Source organism: Triplophysa dalaica, chromosome 6 (genome assembly GCF_015846415.1).
Source record: "Triplophysa dalaica isolate WHDGS20190420 chromosome 6, ASM1584641v1, whole genome shotgun sequence".
Lineage (NCBI taxonomy): Eukaryota > Metazoa > Chordata > Actinopteri > Cypriniformes > Nemacheilidae > Triplophysa > Triplophysa dalaica.
Genome location: NC_079547.1, coordinates 630,001 through 650,000, shown reverse-complemented (window position 1 = coordinate 650,000; position 20,000 = coordinate 630,001). Strand labels below are relative to the sequence as shown.

At 41.7% G+C, this 20,000-nt stretch overlaps 2 protein-coding genes across 6 annotated transcripts in view; one reads left to right on the top strand and one right to left on the bottom strand.

The window, feature by feature from the left end:
* wdsub1 (WD repeat, sterile alpha motif and U-box domain containing 1) overlaps window positions 1-1,684 on the top strand; it is a 7,253-nt gene extending 5,569 nt beyond the window's left edge. For both annotated transcript variants that reach the window (XM_056749685.1, XM_056749683.1), the window contains exons 12-13: window positions 121-255; window positions 375-1,684. In XM_056749685.1, the coding sequence (XP_056605663.1) occupies window positions 121-255; window positions 375-526 (287 nt within the window). In that variant the 3' untranslated portion in view covers window positions 527-1,684. The remainder of the gene's footprint in view (window positions 1-120; window positions 256-374) is intronic.
* Window positions 1,685-2,323: 639 nt separating this feature from the next.
* Window positions 2,324-20,000, bottom strand: part of tanc1a (tetratricopeptide repeat, ankyrin repeat and coiled-coil containing 1a) — a 45,763-nt gene continuing 28,086 nt past the window's right edge. For 2 of the 4 annotated variants that reach the window (XM_056749680.1, XM_056749678.1), the window contains 17 exons: window positions 18,808-19,039; window positions 17,327-17,493; window positions 15,443-16,050; window positions 14,711-14,819; window positions 14,510-14,632; window positions 13,025-13,261; window positions 12,776-12,943; window positions 7,079-7,163; window positions 6,790-6,923; window positions 6,595-6,718; window positions 6,347-6,522; window positions 6,049-6,181; window positions 5,184-5,213; window positions 5,005-5,096; window positions 4,754-4,900; window positions 4,061-4,161; window positions 2,324-3,916 (listed from right to left, as the gene is read on the bottom strand). In XM_056749680.1, the coding sequence (XP_056605658.1) occupies window positions 2,842-3,916; window positions 4,061-4,161; window positions 4,754-4,900; window positions 5,005-5,096; window positions 5,184-5,213; window positions 6,049-6,181; window positions 6,347-6,522; window positions 6,595-6,718; window positions 6,790-6,923; window positions 7,079-7,163; window positions 12,776-12,943; window positions 13,025-13,261; window positions 14,510-14,632; window positions 14,711-14,819; window positions 15,443-16,050; window positions 17,327-17,493; window positions 18,808-19,039 (3,741 nt within the window). In that variant the 3' untranslated portion in view covers window positions 2,324-2,841. The remainder of the gene's footprint in view (window positions 3,917-4,060; window positions 4,162-4,753; window positions 4,901-5,004; window positions 5,097-5,183; window positions 5,214-6,048; window positions 6,182-6,346; window positions 6,523-6,594; window positions 6,719-6,789; window positions 6,924-7,078; window positions 7,164-12,775; window positions 12,944-13,024; window positions 13,262-14,509; window positions 14,633-14,710; window positions 14,820-15,442; window positions 16,051-17,326; window positions 17,494-18,807; window positions 19,040-20,000) is intronic. The other 2 variants (XM_056749682.1, XM_056749681.1) reach the window with 2 other exon arrangements.

Below are 20,000 nucleotides of genomic sequence, written 5' to 3'. Positions count from 1 at the left end.
ACACAATAAAACTTAATAACATAATAACATCATAAAAAATATGTTGTTGATCTCCTTTTGGAATCAAACTCTTCATATAAAGCCGGTATAGGTAAGTCAAATGTGTTCTTGTTTCCTCAGAGTCTTTGGGTGTGAGGAGTAAAGTCATGAAGAAGATTGAAGAGCTGAAGATGTCTTCCGTGTGTAACGGCACTCCAGACGAGTACCTGTGTCCAATCACACGTGAGATCATGAGAGATCCGGTCATCGCCGCAGGTGAGGCTACATGACACGTGAACATCCACAGAATGAGCGTTTGGTCATGCATGGATCCTGCTCTTGGTTTAGTCTACACATGAACTCTTTTACAGTGGTCACGTGTGTTCTGTGTGCAGATGGTTACTCGTATGAACGGGAGGCTATCGAGAGCTGGATCAACACAAAGAACCGCACCAGTCCAATGACCAACCTGCCTCTCCAGACCACCCTTCTGACACCGAACCGAACTCTGAAGATGGCCGTCTGCCGCTGGACCACCAACCAGTGATCACAATAATACTGATCTCTGACCAGTGAGGTGTGTGGCGTCACTGAGACACATGTTAGTCATCCAATGGTTGTCTTCATGACTTTACATAAGTCCGTCACATAAAAGGTCGATTGGTCTCGTTTCAGTCTGAAACATGAGTGTGTTGTGTCCAGTCTCAGTATGTTTCAGTTTTTACTTTTGGTCAGATTAGTTCTTAAGACACAGTCTGAACTCAGCGGCTGTGTTTATGCAGCTGATCTCTGATCAGAATTTGATGATCATAATTTGATAAAGAACCCATCTCTTAAATTAAGACGGTCCTGAGTCTGATTTGAGATCAGAGGCATAAACTGCTTAGACTAGTCTTACAAGTCATCAAATTAGTTTTCTTCAAGACTGTTCATAACTTCTTAAAGTCAGTTACAAAGAAAGATAGATTGGTCTCATTTAAATTTGAAAAGTACGACCGATTGGGCTTAAATAATTGCTAGTCAGTGAGACGCAGTTGTTAAGAGTTTGGGTTAAGTGTTTGACGCTCTTAAATCTGAAGCATTTATTCATTTGAGCTAAAGTTCAGTCTTATGATGTTGTCAGAAAGCTGTTTGATATAAATATGTTCAGAGGTTTATAAATGTTGAGCATGATACAGAGAATCATAAGAGTTATAAACAGCAGTGGGCTGTTTAAAACCCTGATTTATAATGACTGCCTATGTTATGAATAACATTGCCTAAATATCATTTTATTTACTTTATTTTTTGAAACCTTGCCACACATATTTAATAACTGTTTTATTAAAGCAATAAGCCGTGTGAAGCAGTGTGTTACAGAGCATTTTATAACAGCTGAGGAGGTTGTGGTAGTCATTAAAACCCCCTTTGCTGTTATAAAAAGGAACTGTAACACACTTCTTCACACGGCTTATTGCTTTATTATACCACGGGGCTGTTGAAGCTTCAATCTGATTGGTTGACAAATGGTCTTTGGGCATGGATTATGTTTCAGTAAATGCACACCTATGAAGGTGTTCCAGGTCTGCCGACCACATTACAGTTCTAAATCACTGTGTTAACAACAGAAAGGTTATTGTGTAGCCTACAGGACATCACCGCACACAGCATGTCATCAGTTATGACTTACATATTGTACTGTAGCATTAAACACTCTTTATCCATTTATGACTATCAGATGATTTTTTTCTGAATCAGTTTAGTGCTGCACTCACGGTTCATATATTTACTGTGAACTCACGGACTGTTTAAAACTGTGCTCCTATAAGAGCATGTAAAACAAACCTGCTGTCAGACTGAACGACTGAAAGCATTCACTTATAATTCATCCATGAATAACAGAGTTCTACACTTTGATTTGTTAGAGCTCATGAGATTTCTTGGTCTCGGATGTTTCTCTTCAAAAGGCTCAGAAGAAATTATAAGAGAATGAAACATGCAAACACATGAAGAGTCTTTTGATTGCAGACGAGACCAATCCGAGCTGAGCTTGACACACTGTTGACCATGTTAAGCATCAGAAGACCACATGACAGACACATTTCTGACTCATTTCCTCAAGAAAAATATCTGAGACGCAGACTTTCCATTTGCTCTCATCTCATGTCTTGAAGAAATTGAGATCAAGCAAATGTTTTCTTATGGGTTTCATCATTTCACAAGTTTGCATCTTCCTGTAGTGACTCTATATAGTGGAAAATAAAATGCAAGCGTTGGTTAAAACTGGCTCTACGGTCAGACTCATAGTGTGAATGTTGACTATGAAATAAACTGGATTATCTGAAGTCTTAAGTCTGGGGTTTTATTGTTATATATGATCCTGAAATATAGAAATACATATCAGCCCTATATATGTCAGATAATGAACATATGAAATAACATCTATGAGCTCTTGATAACATGCGTGTAAACCTGAAGTCTCCTGTATACAGTTCATCTCTACAATCATAGTGCTATTTCATAACATACAGCTGTGCAAAAATAACTCATATATAAAATATAAATACAAGCCATAAATAAACAACAGTGAGCGGATGATGAGAAATGAACACACACACACTCCAAGAGTTTGAGCAGTACACAATCCTACTGTACACAACAGTCATCATATGTGCGCAGTCTAAAGTCAGCTCGTGTCTCTCAATGGATCATTAAACCTTCTGAATCTTTGCTCTCTCGTGATTGTATGTGTTTAAAAACATCTGAATCTGTAAACACAAATAAACAACATTCTCATGTGCTTCAAGTTGTGTCTTGAGACGACACTGGGAAAGTAAATATGAAAGTGGAGTTGTTATATTTCAGTCATATTTCTGATAATCGCTACACATTGGATTCGATGAAGGAGCGTTTTGGTTTGATGGAGCTGATGAGGATGGGATTGTCGCGGGCCAGACTGGCCTGTTTGTGCTGTTGTGGAGGGTTACTGGGGGGGAGAAACTCAGAGGTGTGTGTGCTGTTATGAGCGGCTTCCTGATAAGGGAACTGGAGGTCACCGGGCGCTCCCTGTGTGTTCCCGACAAGCCCTTCCGGCACGAGTCCCTGCCAGCCGTAACCGGGCATCTGGTTGCCGTGGTGACCTTGCACCTGCTGAAAACGTGCAGTCTTGTCAATGATGCCCATAAAGGGGCGTGGCTTGTGCTCAGGAGCAACAGAGTTGCGCACACGGGCGCTCTCCGCCAGGTTTCCACCGGAGGAACCGGACACTCTCACACTGCTGCTCCTGCTGAACTCTCCTCTGGGCTCTACGACGCCCTCCGTGGGTTTCTCAGTGTAAGTTAACTGACCGCCTGCGCCACTGTGTCCGATGTCAATACAGGGTCCTGCCCGGAGGGAGGTGGGCCGGTGACGGCTCGGCATGGGACTGGATCCGGCGCTCTGGGGCGTCCTGCTGTCAGTGTACAGAGAGCAGCTGTAATCACGGCCTTTCATGCTCTGAGCCTGTCTGGACGGTAGGCGACGGTGGGCGGCACGGCCGGGAGCGGGTACGGAGGACTGGACGTTTGATAGCGCCAGGCACAAAGAGTCGGGTAAAGTGCGGCTCTGATGCCACTTGTCCTTCCTCTTCTCTGGCTCGCGTCTGCTGTCCTTGTCTTCATCTGCCTGTAACATGTTCACACTGAGACTGTCTGGGCTTTTCTCCATGTACTCAATGTCACGTTCATCCTCATCATCGTCATCTCCATCCTCCTCCTCCTCATCATCATCATCATCATCATCATCATCGAGGTCTTCCTCATGATGTGAGGGGTTGCTATGACAGGACGGGTGTTTGGATGCCTGCAGCTGAAGATGTTGGTACTCTTCCTCCACGCGCGTCAGCAGACGACGGATCTCTCGGTTACTGGGACACAGACGGGCCGCTTCACAGAGATCAGACAACGCTGCTGCAAACTGCCTGAGGACGAGAACCAAAAAACTATTATTGCCACACAATCATTTCATGAAGAATTACTATAAGACATATAATGTTGAAAGATTCAACATGTATGAAGAGAAGAAGTGAGAGAGAGAGAGAGAGAGAGAGAGGGAAGTTTCCTACCTGCTGCTTCTCTTGGCTCGAGCACGAGCATAAAACGCCTCATAAGACTTGGGCTTCAGTTCAAGAGCTTTGGTGGCAAACTCCTCAGCCATACCAAAGTCCTGCACATAGAGAGAGAGAGAGAGAGAGAGAGAGAGATAAGAGATAAGAGATATAAGTATATATAGAGTTTTAGTTACTTTTATTTTATTTTTGTTTTCCTGTTTTTTGGAAATGTAAAATGTATTTAATCATGCAAATAAAGCTTCTTTGAATCTTGAGTGAGTGAGAGAGAGAGAGAGAGAGAGAGAGAGTGAGAGAGAGAGAGAGAGAGAAAAGAAAGAGTGAGATAGAGAGAGAAAGAGAGAGCACTATTTGCAAAAAGCTTTGGCAATACAAATGTACATTTTGTCATGCCAATAAAGCACTTTTACATTGACAACTTTGCTTTGGCAATGTAAAAATTTGTTTTATCATGCCAATAAAGCTTCTTTGAATCTTTGAGAGAGAGAGAGAGAGAGAGTGAGTGAGTGAGAGAGAGAGAGAGAGTGTGTTGTGTGTGTGTGTGTATTCTGCTGGTGTTAAATGTGTAATGCTGAAACACTGGCTGTGATTTTCTCCTTCAGATGAAGGTCAAACATTCAATCAAAACCAAATCTGTGAGCTGTAATGATGCACTTCACATGTTCACAAGCTGTTGTTTGTGTTTCATACGTTGGTTTTTCGGCGACAGCGAGAGAGGTTGAGATAGAGAGAAACTCTGAGCTCCCTGAAGGCCTTGAGGTCGTCTCCGAAACCTTCGCGTGGAAACTTTCTGAGTGCATACTGATACCTCTGAGCCGCTTCCTTCATCTTCCCTTTCTGAGCAAACACATGAAACACAGAAACACAGACGTGTTCAGTGTGAGATAGAGACACAACACAGACACTGAGCTCACATCATCATTCATGTCCACCCAGATGACCTTATACAGCAGGTTTCCCTCCTCCATGAGTCTCTGCAGCAGAAGGATGAGGATGTCCGGTTTGGAGGTGGCCATGGCCCAGGCAGCGTTACCTGTGACAGACACAAACACACACAGACGTCAGTGCTGACACACACACACACACACACACACACTCACAGGACGAGTGAAACATATACCTGAGCGCTCATAAGGAGATGTTCTGTAGCCTTTAACAGTGACAGCAGCACAGACACACAAAACACCAGAAACAAAGAGTGAAGAATATATGAGCAGAAACTGAGAAACTCATGACATCAATCACTGAAGAAATACAGTCCAGCATATTTAACTCAGATCCTACATAGAATATATCATACGATCAAAATATCAACATAAAATACACACTAATGAAATATTCATTAAAGTTCCCTTTCATCAAGAAAATTCATTCATTCAAACTGTCAGTGTCATAGTTGAACTTTGTCATCACTGTTGTCATGTGTGTGTGTGTTTATGTGTATATATAGCGTGAACACTGCATTATCCATAACATCATAAATAAATGTCAGAAGTGCAGTAAGAGCCTAAACACTCACATCATTCACTTGAGCTGTTTTGAATACACATTTTATAACATGATTTATAATAAATAAAACTGGAGCGGCTTGTTTTTGCAAATAAACTGTCACGTGATGTTCCCTTCAGTTAACAGGAACTGTCAGCACTTATTCAAATCATGAGAACAAATCAGATGGTCAGACACACTCCACAAACACACAGACACACACGTGCGCACACACACACACAGACACACACACACACCGGAGGTTTGATCTTGTACAGAGTCGAGTGTATTTTGAATGAGAGTCTCATACATCACTAATGTCCCACTTCACATCGCTCTCAGAGAACACTGCAGAACAAATGTTCTCTGTTCTAGATTTAAAGTGGCCGAGTCTCTCCTGAGAGGTGAACTGAGGTGATCTAGATTCTAAAGGACTACACAGAACCCAAGAGGCCGAGCACAGAATGTGTGTCGTGATGTTCTGAGGTGAAACTCACCCAGTTTAGCTCCTTTCTTCAGCAGAGTGACCACCACTGATGTGTTTCTGCTTCCTATCGCTCGATCCAGAGGTCTCATCCCGCTGTAGTCCATGTGTTCAATCGCCGCTCCGCAGTCCACCAGATAATGAACCTACAACACATCACACTCAACGTCAAAACACTGCACGGGTTTCCTTCTCTTCTATCAACACTTGACATCACAGAACACGTGTATTCTCTCTCTATATTTCCACATTCACTCCAACTTTGGACATCAAGGGATCAACTCGTCCTCTGTTGTTTTCACTCAGCTTACTATATCAGCGTCTCCATAGAATGCGGCGAGGTCGAGCGGGGTGCGTCCCTGTTTGTCCGTGTGGTCTATCTGAGCGCCTCTCTCCACCAGAACCTCCACAGCGTTCTTCTGTCCCTTCAGACAGGCCCAGCTCAGAGGAGTCAGACCTTCTTTATCCACCGCCGCCACACACGCCCCTGCACACACAACAAACACTTTAACATCAGCGCCTTAGCGTGACCTTTCACCTGTGACTCCAGGTCACTGACCCCGTGACAGCAGTGAGTCCACCGTGGGCAGATGTCCCTCGGCCGCGGCCACCATCAGCAGAGAACGTCCGTGTTTATCAGTACAGTTCACATCCGCACCGCGCTGAACAAACAAGTCCACTATCTGAAACACAGCACAGATAAACATCACATGACACCAACGTGAACATGAGTCGAGAGCGGCGCTCATCATACCTGTGTGTGTCCGTGTCTGACCGCATTAAAGATAGGAGACACGCCTCTGCGGTTAGGCTGTGTAACATTGGCTCCCTGATCCAGCAGGAAGACACACCCCTCTAGTTTACCCCGCCCAGCTGCGGCACTGAGAGCTGAACACAAACACACCTTCAACATCATCATCAAGTGTAACATCATGCAGAATTCAACCAATCAGACGGCTTCAATCTGAGGTACATCTAGTGTAGATAATCTGAGCGATCGATTACAACAGCTCAACGTCACATTCACACTTTCATCTACAAACCTGTTTCACCCCACAGTGTGTCCTGACCATCAATCTCTACTGACAGCTCATCATCATCATTCAGTGTCAACAACATCTTCACCACCTGAAACACACAAGCATTACACAAAGTTCAAGTGTGTCATCAAAATGTGTGTGTGTGTTTGACATCACTTAAATACACACCAACTCATGCGGACTCATGTCACCATGGAGACCAAAATAGATCCTCACAGGTAAACAAGCTGGTAAATGATACAGACTGATGTTGTCTGAATATGTTAGGAGATAAAATACAGTTTGTACAGTTTACAGATCATTCTGTCTATAGACTGTCCCCACCAGACGTGTGTGTGTGTACCTGTGTGTGTGTGTGTGTCTTAGTTACCTGTGTGTGTGTGTCTTAGTTACCTGTGTGTGTGTGAATAAGTTATCTGTGTGTGTGTGTGTGTGTGTGTGTGTGTGTGTGTAAGTTACCTGTGTGTGTGTGTATAAGTTATCTGTGTGTGTGTGTGTGTGTGTCTTAGTTACCTGTGTGTGTGTGTCTTAGTTACCTGTGTGTGTGTGAATAAGTTATCTGTGTGTGTGTGTGTGTGTGTGTGTGTGTGTAAGTTACCTGTGTGTGTGTGTATAAGTTATCTGTGTGTGTGTGTATAGTTCTGTGTGTCTTGTTCTGTGTGTGTGTGTCTTAGTTACCTGTGTGTGTGTGTCTTAGTTATCTGTGTGTGTGTGTGTGTGTGTGTGTGTGTGTGTAAGTTACCTGTGTGTGTGTGTATAAGTTATCTGTGTGTGTGTGAATAAGTTATCTGTGTGTGTGTGTGTGTGTCTTAGTTACCTGTGTGTGTGTGTCTTAGTTACCTGTGTGTGTGTGAATAAGTTATCTGTGTGTGTGTGTGTGTGTTTGTGTAAGTTACCTGTGTGTGTGTGTATAAGTTATCTGTGTGTGTGTGTGTGTAAGTTACCTGTGTGTGTGTGTATAAGTTATCTGTGTGTGTGTCTTAGTTACCTGTGTGTGAGTGTCTTAGTTACCTGTGTGTGTGTGAATAAGTTATCTGTGTGTGTGTGTGTGTGTGTGTGTGTGTGTGTGTAAGTTACCTGTGTGTGTGTGTATAAGTTATCTGTGTGTGTGTGTGTGTGTGTGTGTGTGTGTAAGTTACCTGTGTGTGTGTGTATAAGTTATCTGTGTGTGTTTGTGTGTGTAAGTTACCTGTGTGTGTGTGTATAAGTTATCTGTGTGTGTGTGTGTGTAAGTTACCTGTGTGTGTGTGTATAAGTTATCTGTGTGTGTGCGTGTGTGTGTGTAAGTTACCTGTGTGTGTAAGTTACCTGTGTGTGTGTGTATAAGTTATCTGTGTGTGTGTGTGTGTGTGTGTGTGTGTGTGTGTAAGTTACCTGTGTGTGTGTGTATAAGTTATCTGTGTGTGTGTGTGTGTGTGTATAAGTTATCTGTGTGTGTGTGTGTGTGTGTAAGTTACCTGTGTGTGTGTGTATAAGTTATCTGTGTGTGTGTGTGTTTGTGTAAGTTACCTGTGTGTGTAAGTTACCTGTGTGTGTGTGAATAAGTTATCTGTGTGTGTTTGTGTGTGTGAGTACCTGTGTGTGTGTGTATGTGTATAAGTTATCTGTGTGTGTGTGTGTGTGTGTAAGTTACCTGTGTGTGTGTGTATAAGTTATCTGTGTGTGTGTGTGTGTGTGTATAAGTTATCTGTGTGTGTGTGTGTGTATAAGTTATCTGTGTGTGTGTGTGTGTGTGTGTGTGTGTGGAAGTTACCTGTGTGTGTAAGTTACCTGTGTGTGTGTGTCTTAGTTACCTGTGTGTGTGTGAATAAGTTATCTGTGTGTGTGTGTGTGTGTGTGTGTGTGTGTAAGTTACCTGTGTGTGTGTGTATAAGTTATCTGTGTGTGTGTGTGTGTGTGTCTTAGTTACCTGTGTGTGTGTGTGTCTTAGTTACCTGTGTGTGTGTGAATAAGTTATCTGTGTGTGTGTGTGTGTGTGTGTGTGTAAGTTACCTGTGTGTGTGTGTATAAGTTATCTGTGTGTGTGTGTGTGTGTGTGTGTGTGTCTTAGTTACCTGTGTGTGTGTGTCTTAGTTACCTGTGTGTGTGTGAATAAGTTATCTGTGTGTGTGTGTGTGTGTGTGTGTGTGTGTGTAAGTTACCTGTGTGTGTGTGTATAAGTTATCTGTGTGTGTGTGAATAAGTTATCTGTGTGTGTGTGTGTGTGTCTTAGTTACCTGTGTGTGTGTGTCTTAGTTACCTGTGTGTGTGTGAATAAGTTATCTGTGTGTGTGTGTGTGTGTTTGTGTAAGTTACCTGTGTGTGTGTGTATAAGTTATCTGTGTGTGTGTGTGTGTGTGTGTAAGTTACCTGTGTGTGTGTGTATAAGTTATCTGTGTGTGTGTCTTAGTTACCTGTGTGTGAGTGTCTTAGTTACCTGTGTGTGTGTGAATAAGTTATCTGTGTGTGTGTGTGTGTGTGTGTGTGTGTGTGTGTGTGTAAGTTACCTGTGTGTGTGTGTATAAGTTATCTGTGTGTGTGTGTGTGTGTGTGTAAGTTACCTGTGTGTGTGTGTATAAGTTATCTGTGTGTGTTTGTGTGTGTAAGTTACCTGTGTGTGTGTGTATAAGTTATCTGTGTGTGTGTGTGTGTAAGTTACCTGTGTGTGTGTGTATAAGTTATCTGTGTGTGTGCGTGTGTGTGTGTGTAAGTTACCTGTGTGTGTAAGTTACCTGTGTGTGTGTGTATAAGTTATCTGTGTGTGTGTGTGTGTGTGTGTGTGTGTAAGTTACCTGTGTGTGTGTGTATAAGTTATCTGTGTGTGTGTGTGTGTGTGTATAAGTTATCTGTGTGTGTGTGTGTGTGTGTAAGTTACCTGTGTGTGTGTGTATAAGTTATCTGTGTGTGTGTGTGTTTGTGTAAGTTACCTGTGTGTGTAAGTTACCTGTGTGTGTGTGAATAAGTTATCTGTGTGTGTTTGTGTGTGTGAGTACCTGTGTGTGTGTGTATGTGTATAAGTTATCTGTGTGTGTGTGTGTGTGTGTAAGTTACCTGTGTGTGTGTGTATAAGTTATCTGTGTGTGTGTGTGTGTGTGTATAAGTTATCTGTGTGTGTGTGTGTGTATAAGTTATCTGTGTGTGTGTGTGTGTGTGTGTGTGTGGAAGTTACCTGTGTGTGTAAGTTACCTGTGTGTGTGTGTATAAGTTATCTGTGTGTGTGTGTATAAGTTATCTGTGTGTGTTTGTGTGTGTGAGTACCTGTGTGTGTGTGTATAAGTTATCTGTGTGTGTGTGTGTTTGTGTAAGTTACCTGTGTGTGTAAGTTACCTGTGTGTGTGTGTATAAGTTATCTGTGTGTGTGTGTGTTTGTGTAAGTTACCTGTGTGTGTAAGTTACCTGTGTGTGTGTGAATAAGTTATCTGTGTGTGTTTGTGTGTGTGAGTACCTGTGTGTGTGTGTATAAGTTATCTGTGTGTGTGTGTGTGTGTGTGTGTGTGTAAGTTACCTGTGTGTGTGTGTATAAGTTATCTGTGTGTGTGTGTGTGTATAAGTTATCTGTGTGTGTGTGTGTGTGTGTATAAGTTATCTGTGTGTGTGTGTGTGTAAGTTACCTGTGTGTGTAAGTTACCTGTGTGTGTGTGTGTGTATAAGTTATCTGTGTGTGTGTGTGTGTGTGTATAAGTTATCTGTGTGTGTGTGTGTGTGTGTGTGTGTGTATAAGTTATCTGTGTGTGTGTGTGTGTGTGTATAAGTTATCTGTGTGTGTGTGTGTGTAAGTTACCTGTGTGTGTGTGTGTGTATAAGTTATCTGTGTGTGTGTGTGTGTGTGTGTATAAGTTATCTGTGTGTGTGTGTGTGTGTATGTGTGTAAGTTACCTGTGTGTGTAAGTTACCTGTGTGTGTGTGTATAAGTTATCTGTGTGTGTGTGTATAAGTTATCTGTGTGTGTTTGTGTGTGTGAGTACCTGTGTGTGTGTGTATAAGTTATCTGTGTGTGTGTGTGTGTGTGTGTGTGTAAGTTACCTGTGTGTGTGTGTATAAGTTATCTGTGTGTGTGTGTGTGTATAAGTTATCTGTGTGTGTGTGTGTGTGTGTATAAGTTATCTGTGTGTGTGTGTGTGTAAGTTACCTGTGTGTGTGTGTATAAGTTATCTGTGTGTGTTTGTGTGTGTAAGTTACCTGTGTGTGTGTGTATAAGTTATCTGTGTGTGTGTGTGTGTAAGTTACCTGTGTGTGTGTGTATAAGTTATCTGTGTGTGTGCGTGTGTGTGTGTGTAAGTTACCTGTGTGTGTAAGTTACCTGTGTGTGTGTGTATAAGTTATCTGTGTGTGTGTGTGTGTGTGTGTGTGTGTAAGTTACCTGTGTGTGTGTGTATAAGTTATCTGTGTGTGTGTGTGTGTGTGTATAAGTTATCTGTGTGTGTGTGTGTGTGTGTGTGTAAGTTACCTGTGTGTGTGTGTATAAGTTATCTGTGTGTGTGTGTGTTTGTGTAAGTTACCTGTGTGTGTAAGTTACCTGTGTGTGTGTGAATAAGTTATCTGTGTGTGTTTGTGTGTGTGAGTACCTGTGTGTGTGTGTATGTGTATAAGTTATCTGTGTGTGTGTGTGTGTGTGTAAGTTACCTGTGTGTGTGTGTATAAGTTATCTGTGTGTGTGTGTGTGTATAAGTTATCTGTGTGTGTGTGTGTGTATAAGTTATCTGTGTGTGTGTGTGTGTGTGTGGAAGTTACCTGTGTGTGTAAGTTACCTGTGTGTGTGTGTATAAGTTATCTGTGTGTGTGTGTATAAGTTATCTGTGTGTGTTTGTGTGTGTGAGTACCTGTGTGTGTGTGTATAAGTTATCTGTGTGTGTGTGTGTTTGTGTAAGTTACCTGTGTGTGTAAGTTACCTGTGTGTGTGTGTATAAGTTATCTGTGTGTGTGTGTGTTTGTGTAAGTTACCTGTGTGTGTAAGTTACCTGTGTGTGTGTGAATAAGTTATCTGTGTGTGTTTGTGTGTGTGAGTACCTGTGTGTGTGTGTATAAGTTATCTGTGTGTGTGTGTGTGTGTGTGTAAGTTACCTGTGTGTGTGTGTATAAGTTATCTGTGTGTGTGTGTGTGTATAAGTTATCTGTGTGTGTGTGTGTGTGTGTATAAGTTATCTGTGTGTGTGTGTGTGTAAGTTACCTGTGTGTGTACGTTACCTGTGTGTGTGTGTGTGTATAAGTTATCTGTGTGTGTGTGTGTATAAGTTATCTGTGTGTGTGTGTGTGTGTATGTGTGTAAGTTACCTGTGTGTGTAAGTTACCTGTGTGTGTGTGTATAAGTTATCTGTGTGTGTGTGTATAAGTTATCTGTGTGTGTTTGTGTGTGTGAGTACCTGTGTGTGTGTGTATAAGTTATCTGTGTGTGTGTGTGTGTGTGTGTGTAAGTTACCTGTGTGTGTGTGTATAAGTTATCTGTGTGTGTGTGTGTGTATAAGTTATCTGTGTGTGTGTGTGTGTGTGTATAAGTTATCTGTGTGTGTGTGTGTGTAAGTTACCTGTGTGTGTAAGTTACCTGTGTGTGTGTGTGTGTATAAGTTATCTGTGTGTGTGTGTGTGTGTGTATAAGTTATCTGTGTGTGTGTGTGTGTGTGTGTGTGTAAGTTACCTGTGTGTGTAAGTTACCTGTGTGTGTGTGTATAAGTTATCTGTGTGTGTGTGTATAAGTTATCTGTGTGTGTTTGTGTGTGTGAGTACCTGTGTGTGTCCCATGCTGGAGGCAGCGATGAGTGCCTGTTGTAGTGTTGTGTTCTTCAGCTCTGAGCTCCAGGAGTTTTGTTCCAGAAGATGCTTCAGAATCTCAGTGTGACCTCTCAGAGCAGCGTGAACCAGAGCACACTGACCGCTCTTATCAGCGTGATCCACCTGACACACACACACACACATACATTCTGACTGATCTTGAATGAAGCTCTGAGGTTTGTGTGTTTGTTCGTGTCGACTGACCTTTGCTCCCTTTCTGCAGAGTAAAGTGACCAGCGGCAGGTGTCCGGATGCGGAGGCGTAACACAGTGATGTCATGCCGTTCTCTGACTGTCCGTCCACCGCAGCGCCCGACTCCAGGAGCAGAGCGGCCATCTCCAGATGACCCAGATGACACTGAACACACAACACTGGTGCACCGTTCAACACTTCTGTACGATAACACACACTCGCTCCTCCCAGAATCAACAACCTTGACACCTACACAACAACAACAACAACAACAGCTCACTTCAACACTACACATCATGTGCATCTCATTCAACAAGATCTGAAAGAACACATGTAACTGTAGGTGTCACCATACTAACACAATAACAATAATCACAACTTCACATCTGCTCTCAATGCATCACATTTATTAACAAATTAAATGAAAAACTTATTGTGTGTGTGTGTATTTGTGGGTGTTTAATGTGGCTGTTTGTGTGTTCAAATCAACACGTTACATACAGCATTTATGTTAAGAACACAAGATATGTTTTGTGATATTACTATTTTGCTGGATGACTTTTGCCATTTTCACATGATGCCAGATGAATATGGAATTATTTTTTGTGCCAATAAGAAAGAACGCAAACTTTTAAGATAGGAACAAAAATATAGGATGAGAGAGAAGAACAACAATGATAATGAACACAATCTATTTTATTTGATTCATTTGAAATGAACTGCATTTTTCCTAATCGTTTCCACAGTTTCGTTTCTGGCAAATCGTGGAATTCGCTGCTAGAGTTTCATTTGCGCTTCTTTCTCGTTATATATTTTTGAAAGTTTCTTAAAAGTTTGCGTTCAGTTTTATTGACACAAGAAAAATTCCTTAGAGGAAGATGAGCAAACATGATGTGTTGAGTTATGCTGTGTTTAAACTGTGTGATTAATTGTGATGTCCAGGACTGTGTGCTGTGTGTGTGGATATTCATATGTTCTATATCAAGATGGTGTTTTTTACCCACTTAAAGGGACAGTTCACACAAAAGCTCACCCTCAGAACCTTAAAGTTCTGTGTTCCAATGAACACAGACAAAGAAATTTGGAAGAATGTCAGTTATTTTCAGTTCTGTGACATCATCCACTACCATAGTAGGAAAAAATATTGAATGTTTTTTATTCTGATTAACACTGAGATATTTAGAAGAATGTAGGAAAACAGAGTTCTGGGGCACCTTTGACTGCCATTGAATTCTTCCTACTATGGCCGTCAATGAAAATCACTAACATTCTGAGCTGTGAAATCCTGTCAGGCAAACAAATCATGTTTCAGTAACCTCTTCAGTATTTAGTAGTGGCGGATGTGAGTTTACTGTTGTCATGACGACCAGCATATATCTTCGAAGCACAGACCATACATCATAGCATACAGATGAATATACAAAACAAAGCAGCCTATCCATGAGATGATGAAAGTGTTTCCAGAAGAGGGTCATGAAGAGTGATGCTCATGCTGACCTTGACATTAGGTGTGTAGAGGTTTCTGAGAGACGACAGAGCCGCTGACAGACTGTCTGTACTGTAACTGATCCACAGAGGCTGAAGAACACTGGAGGAAACACCCGTTCTCTTACTGTGACCCTGACAACACAACACAACACCACATGAAATCATCAGCATCATGACGTCAAATCAAACAACACACAGTGGGATTCAGACCTTAAATATGTGTGCTTTGAGAATGTGATGGCCCAGCTCCATGGTCTGCTGACGGTTGAGTTTTCCATCCTGACGTGAAAGCATGAAGGCCATCAGAGCGTGTCCACTCCTGGTCAACAACACACAAACAACACATGATCAAGAGAATCAACACACTCGTGATGATGATGATGATCAGAAGATCTTCAACACACTTTATTCTCTCTGTCCATCAACTTTAAATGTTTCATCAGTGATCAGCGAGTCTCTCTTCTGCTCACAAGAGTGATGGAGGCATTTATAAACCCCAACATTCAATCGTGTGTGTGTGTGTGTGTGTGTGTGTGTGTCTCGACAGATAATTAAAGTGTCTAGAAAAAGAAAGAGAATCTCACTTGAATCAATTCACATTCAAACACACAGACACCCTAACACCCACAAGCTACATTCAAACACACAAACACACATTTAAACACACACAAACACACGCACAGACACGCACAGACAAACACAAACAGATGGACCAGCAAGGATGCGCAGACACACACTCACACACACTGTGTCTGAACTCAATTAATAAAGCAAACAATCACACACAGAATAATAAGTGACTGAGCTGTGGAGCATCATGACGGGCTGTTGCTATGCGGTTACTAAGGAGTCCTGGGTCCGGCTTTAAATGATCCTTCCCTCCAGGCAAAGCTCAATGGAAATCACACATCATACTGTACAGGAAGTGACATCACCGCTCACCTGGGATCACACAGGAAATCAGTGCTCTCGCCATCGGCCCTCCACACCAGCCACTCCCTGAACGACGGGTGACAGAACATACGCGTCCGGTCCCGGCGGCCAATGAGAAAGCAGGACAGAGCGTCCATGCGCTGCTGGAAATCCTCCCAGTTGAGCTGCCCCGTGACAGAGCCGGCGTTGAGTGCTCTGAAGAGCTGTTCGTCCGTCAGCGGGTGAAGAGACGCCAGAGCCACGTTCAGCAGCGGCAGCACACGCTCAAACGCCGAGGCTGATGGGAACTTCATATTACACTGCAGAAGATAGAGCTCGGACAGACACACGGGGATGACTTTATAGCTGGAGCTCTTAATGACCAGATGACCCTTGTCGAACAGATCCAGAGTCAGTTTCAGGTAGAGATATGAGCCCTGACTCAGAGACGTCAGGTGAGAGGTCAGTTTAGACATGTGACTCGGGTCAGTTTTGCCGTTAATGGCGATGTTACTCATGATGTCGGGACTGTGCTCCATACGCTGCTGGATGTAAGAGGTGAGGTCAGAGGTTATATCCTTGTTGTCATGGAAATCATTCAGGGAGATGATGGGAAAGGGCAGAAGACTGGTGACGTCCTGAGAAAAGAACATGTGACCATATAAAAAGACATATCATTTGGATTAAAGCCGTCTGATTGTAGTCTTAAAAACAAACATATTTATTCTTGTTAATATTGCTGATGTCCACATGTCAGAAAATGTGTTTAATAATGATATAATAAATATGTTTTCTTCACAACAATCCCAAATAGTGCAATAGACCGACATATACACTCACCTAAAGGATTATTAGGAACACCACACTAATACTGTGTTTGACGCCCTTTGGCCTTCAGAACTGTCTTAATTCTATGTGACATTGATTCAACAAGGTGCTGAAAGCATTCTTTAGAAATGTTGGCCCATATTGATAGGATAGCATCTTGCAGTTGATGGAGATTTGTGGGATGCACGAAGCTCCCGTTCCACCACATCCCAAAGATGCTCTATTGGGTTGAGATCTGGAGACTGTGGGGCCATTTTAGTACAGTGAACTCATTGTCTTGTTCAAGAAACCAATTTGAAATGATTGGAGCTTTGTGACATTGTGCATTATCCTGCTGGAAGTATTCATCAGAGGATGGGAACATGGTGGTCATAAAGGGATGGACATGGTCAGAAACAATGCTCAGGTAGGCCGTGGCATTTAAACGATGCCCAATTGGCACTAAGGGGCCTAAAGTGTGCCAAGAAAACATCCCCCAAACCATTACACCACCACCATAATTACATTAATGAGAAATTGAACAGGTGTTCCTAATAATCCTTTAGGTGAGTGTATATTAAATTTCAGTATTCTAATTTAACTGGTGTTTTAATGACCCAAAAAGAAAACTGATCACAAAAAACAAAGCTGCACAATATTGTGAACACAATTACTTTCCATCAGTGAAATATATTATTCCATATTTATTCTGCAGTGGTTGAGTTTGATAAGTAAATGACACCTGTGAGCATAAACACAAGAGTCTTCAGTGATGACAACAACAATCACATCTAATATATAATACAACCACTTTCATGTTTCCTTCAAGATCATAAATGTGCATCATTAAAAAGAGAGCGGATTTGTCAAAGACTTTAGTGAACATAAAAAAACTGAGACTTAAAGTGATGAATCCATCAGTCTGTGTTTCTTGAAAAATAACCGAAGCTTTCTGAACCGCTAAAATCACAACTTCATCTATGAACTATTCACTTCTCAATACACCACCAGCATCAGCACACCCATTAAACAAAAACACGTCACAATGTTGTGAGAACGTTTCCAGTTTTTTAATAACTGGTCAAATTGGTCTGTTGAATGTCTCACCAGCAGGTGATTCCTGACGGTCACGATGACTTTCAGCCAGACAGGAAACTTTGAGAAGATTTTGGTGATGAAGGATGCGATGGTGTCTCCATAGTCGGGCTTGTGAAACTCCGCCTCGTTCAGACCGTCCACTAGAATGATGTAATCCTCTTCTGAAATCTTCCTCTCTGAACACAAAAACACACGTGTGGAGATTCTTTCATCAGCTGCTCATTAAATGCTAAGTTCAGAACAAAGTGACTTTCTTCCAACCCTTGATGTTTAACTACACGCCTCATGAAAAAATAATGAATCCTGTCATCATTCATTTGAATCAAGTTATGATGCGATATATATCTTGTATCTTAGAGTCGCCCTGAAATTAAACAATGACGACTCTTATTTTGTATGAGATATTGAAGTTTTTAATCATAAATGATTTATCTGTGTGTGTCTTCAGAACATGCCATCACGCTTTGAGCCTTCAAATATCATATACATTTTTTTAAACTCTTATAAGGACTTAAATGTTCAGTTTGTAAAACCGCCGCTAAACGGCGCACGATCAAAACAACACGATTGGCGTAGCTTGATGACGCAGTGAAGGAGCGTGGAATGACGGGATCTGTTTTCTTCAACTCCACCGCTGATGGTCATCAATCAGACATGAAAAAGAAATCATGTTAGCGAATGAGATTAATAAAGTTGAATAAATGAATAATTGTGGTCCATAAATAAGTGACTGCTCCAAACAAGTTATTGGCTTGCTAGACGCTAGACCGTACTTCTACATTTGTCCACGACACTGTTGTCATGTGGTTTCTACGCCAGTAAAGTTTGTAACAAAGACAAATGTGGATATGACGCCATTGACAGGAGACTGCACAGCCCCCGTCTCACTGTTTACAATGAAGATTTTCTCACGATTTACATGTAGATGGAAACATTTGAGATATTGAAAGTACTCAGCTGAACAAAATATATTACACTGGCCTAGTGGTTTTTGGATATTTTACTGCAAATTTTATTACAAACTGCACCTTTAATTTCATGTTTTGCAGGGCTGTAATTTTATGCGTTCAATGTTGGACCTGAATATAAGTTTGTGTGTCGTGAAGGACGTCTGCCCTGATTTAATATTCATGACATCATTTGGGTTAAACATCAAACGCTGCGACACTGTTACCTGCACCTGAAGGTTAAAGGTTTGAGTTCACAGAGATAAACATACACACATAAATAAATCTGAATGACATGTATAAGGTTGTGTTCACCGTGTTATTCTGACATTACAATTCAGAACCTTGAACACTTTCATCTGAGAGTTCAGTGCCGTCTGCATTTCCATACTCAAAATTCCTGTTAATTCCTTCATCTGTCGCTCTCAGTGATTTCTGAACACCATCTGCTCACATGTGTAGTGCTCCAGGAACTCTCTCTCCCCTCATTACTTCTCAGCAGACACATTTACTGTACATGTATGTGTGTGTGATGTGTCTCACCCTTGCGCAGGAGCGTGAGGGGCTCCAGGACGCCCTTCCTGAAGGCAGTGGCAGGGTCCTGAACACAGGAGCGTAAGCTCAGCAGTCCCTGTAGATGTGTCTCTTTCAGTAAGAGCTCACGGTACGCACTGAGACGAGGAGCTCGACACAACAGAGCCGACACACTGTGGACGAACTCAGGCACCAGACACGTGTATGTGTTATCAGCCTGACAATAGTGATACGCTACCACCTACAACAACAACAACATGCCATCAAAATAAATTAAGAATTAAATGTCATATTCAATGTTACTACTAAACATGACATTATTTTGGTGTGAAAGAGCCTTAACAGACAAAAAGGTTTTATTTATTTAAGTCGTGGAAGTACAGACCCTTAATGCTTAAATACACTACAAGAGTTTTGCCCAGATTTTCAGTCTTCAGACTTGTTGCAGAAAGTAATATAAATTATAAATATAATGCATTATATTACATCAAAGATTTCCATATATTGGAAACTAGTGCTTATATTTTTCAATATATACATTGACAATACATGCTATATTGATATGTACAAAAATATCGTATTAAATAAACAATTTGTTGAATGGGTACTGTAGTTCCAATGCATTTAAAGAACCGTATGGTACACTGATATCGAGCTTGGTATTGCAGTCTAAATTTAAAACATTGGAGAGACAAGTTCAGCCAAGTAACTCTTCATCTCGGTTTCTTTTGATTGTTATCAGAAATAATCTACAGGCGCTATATTGTTTGTGAATGTGTACCAGAAGTTCAGGTCACAAAAGTGCGCATAAGCAGTAACTTTTGTTTGTGGTTAAGATGAAACCATCTAGATATATACACATTCACGGAATGAGTTAAAGCAGACTTATAGTTCTCAGCATGCTTTGCTTCTGACTGTTAAATGAGAGTTAAAGTTTTAAAATGAGGCGTTATTTCATTAATTTTCTCTGTGTAAGGGCGAACGCAGCAGTTTTGCAGCAGTTTCTCACTTTTGTGGACTAAAGTGTAAGTTCCTGTGACTGGACCTTCTCTACGACTTCTTGCATTATCACATATGTGACATAAAGTTTCAACTGAGATGCAAAAAATGTATACGTCTTGGCTGTTCGTTAAGACAGAAACAGCCTGTTGGGGGACTGAAAATGCAAACATTTGAAAACGGGTCTCAAACTGCAACTTTTT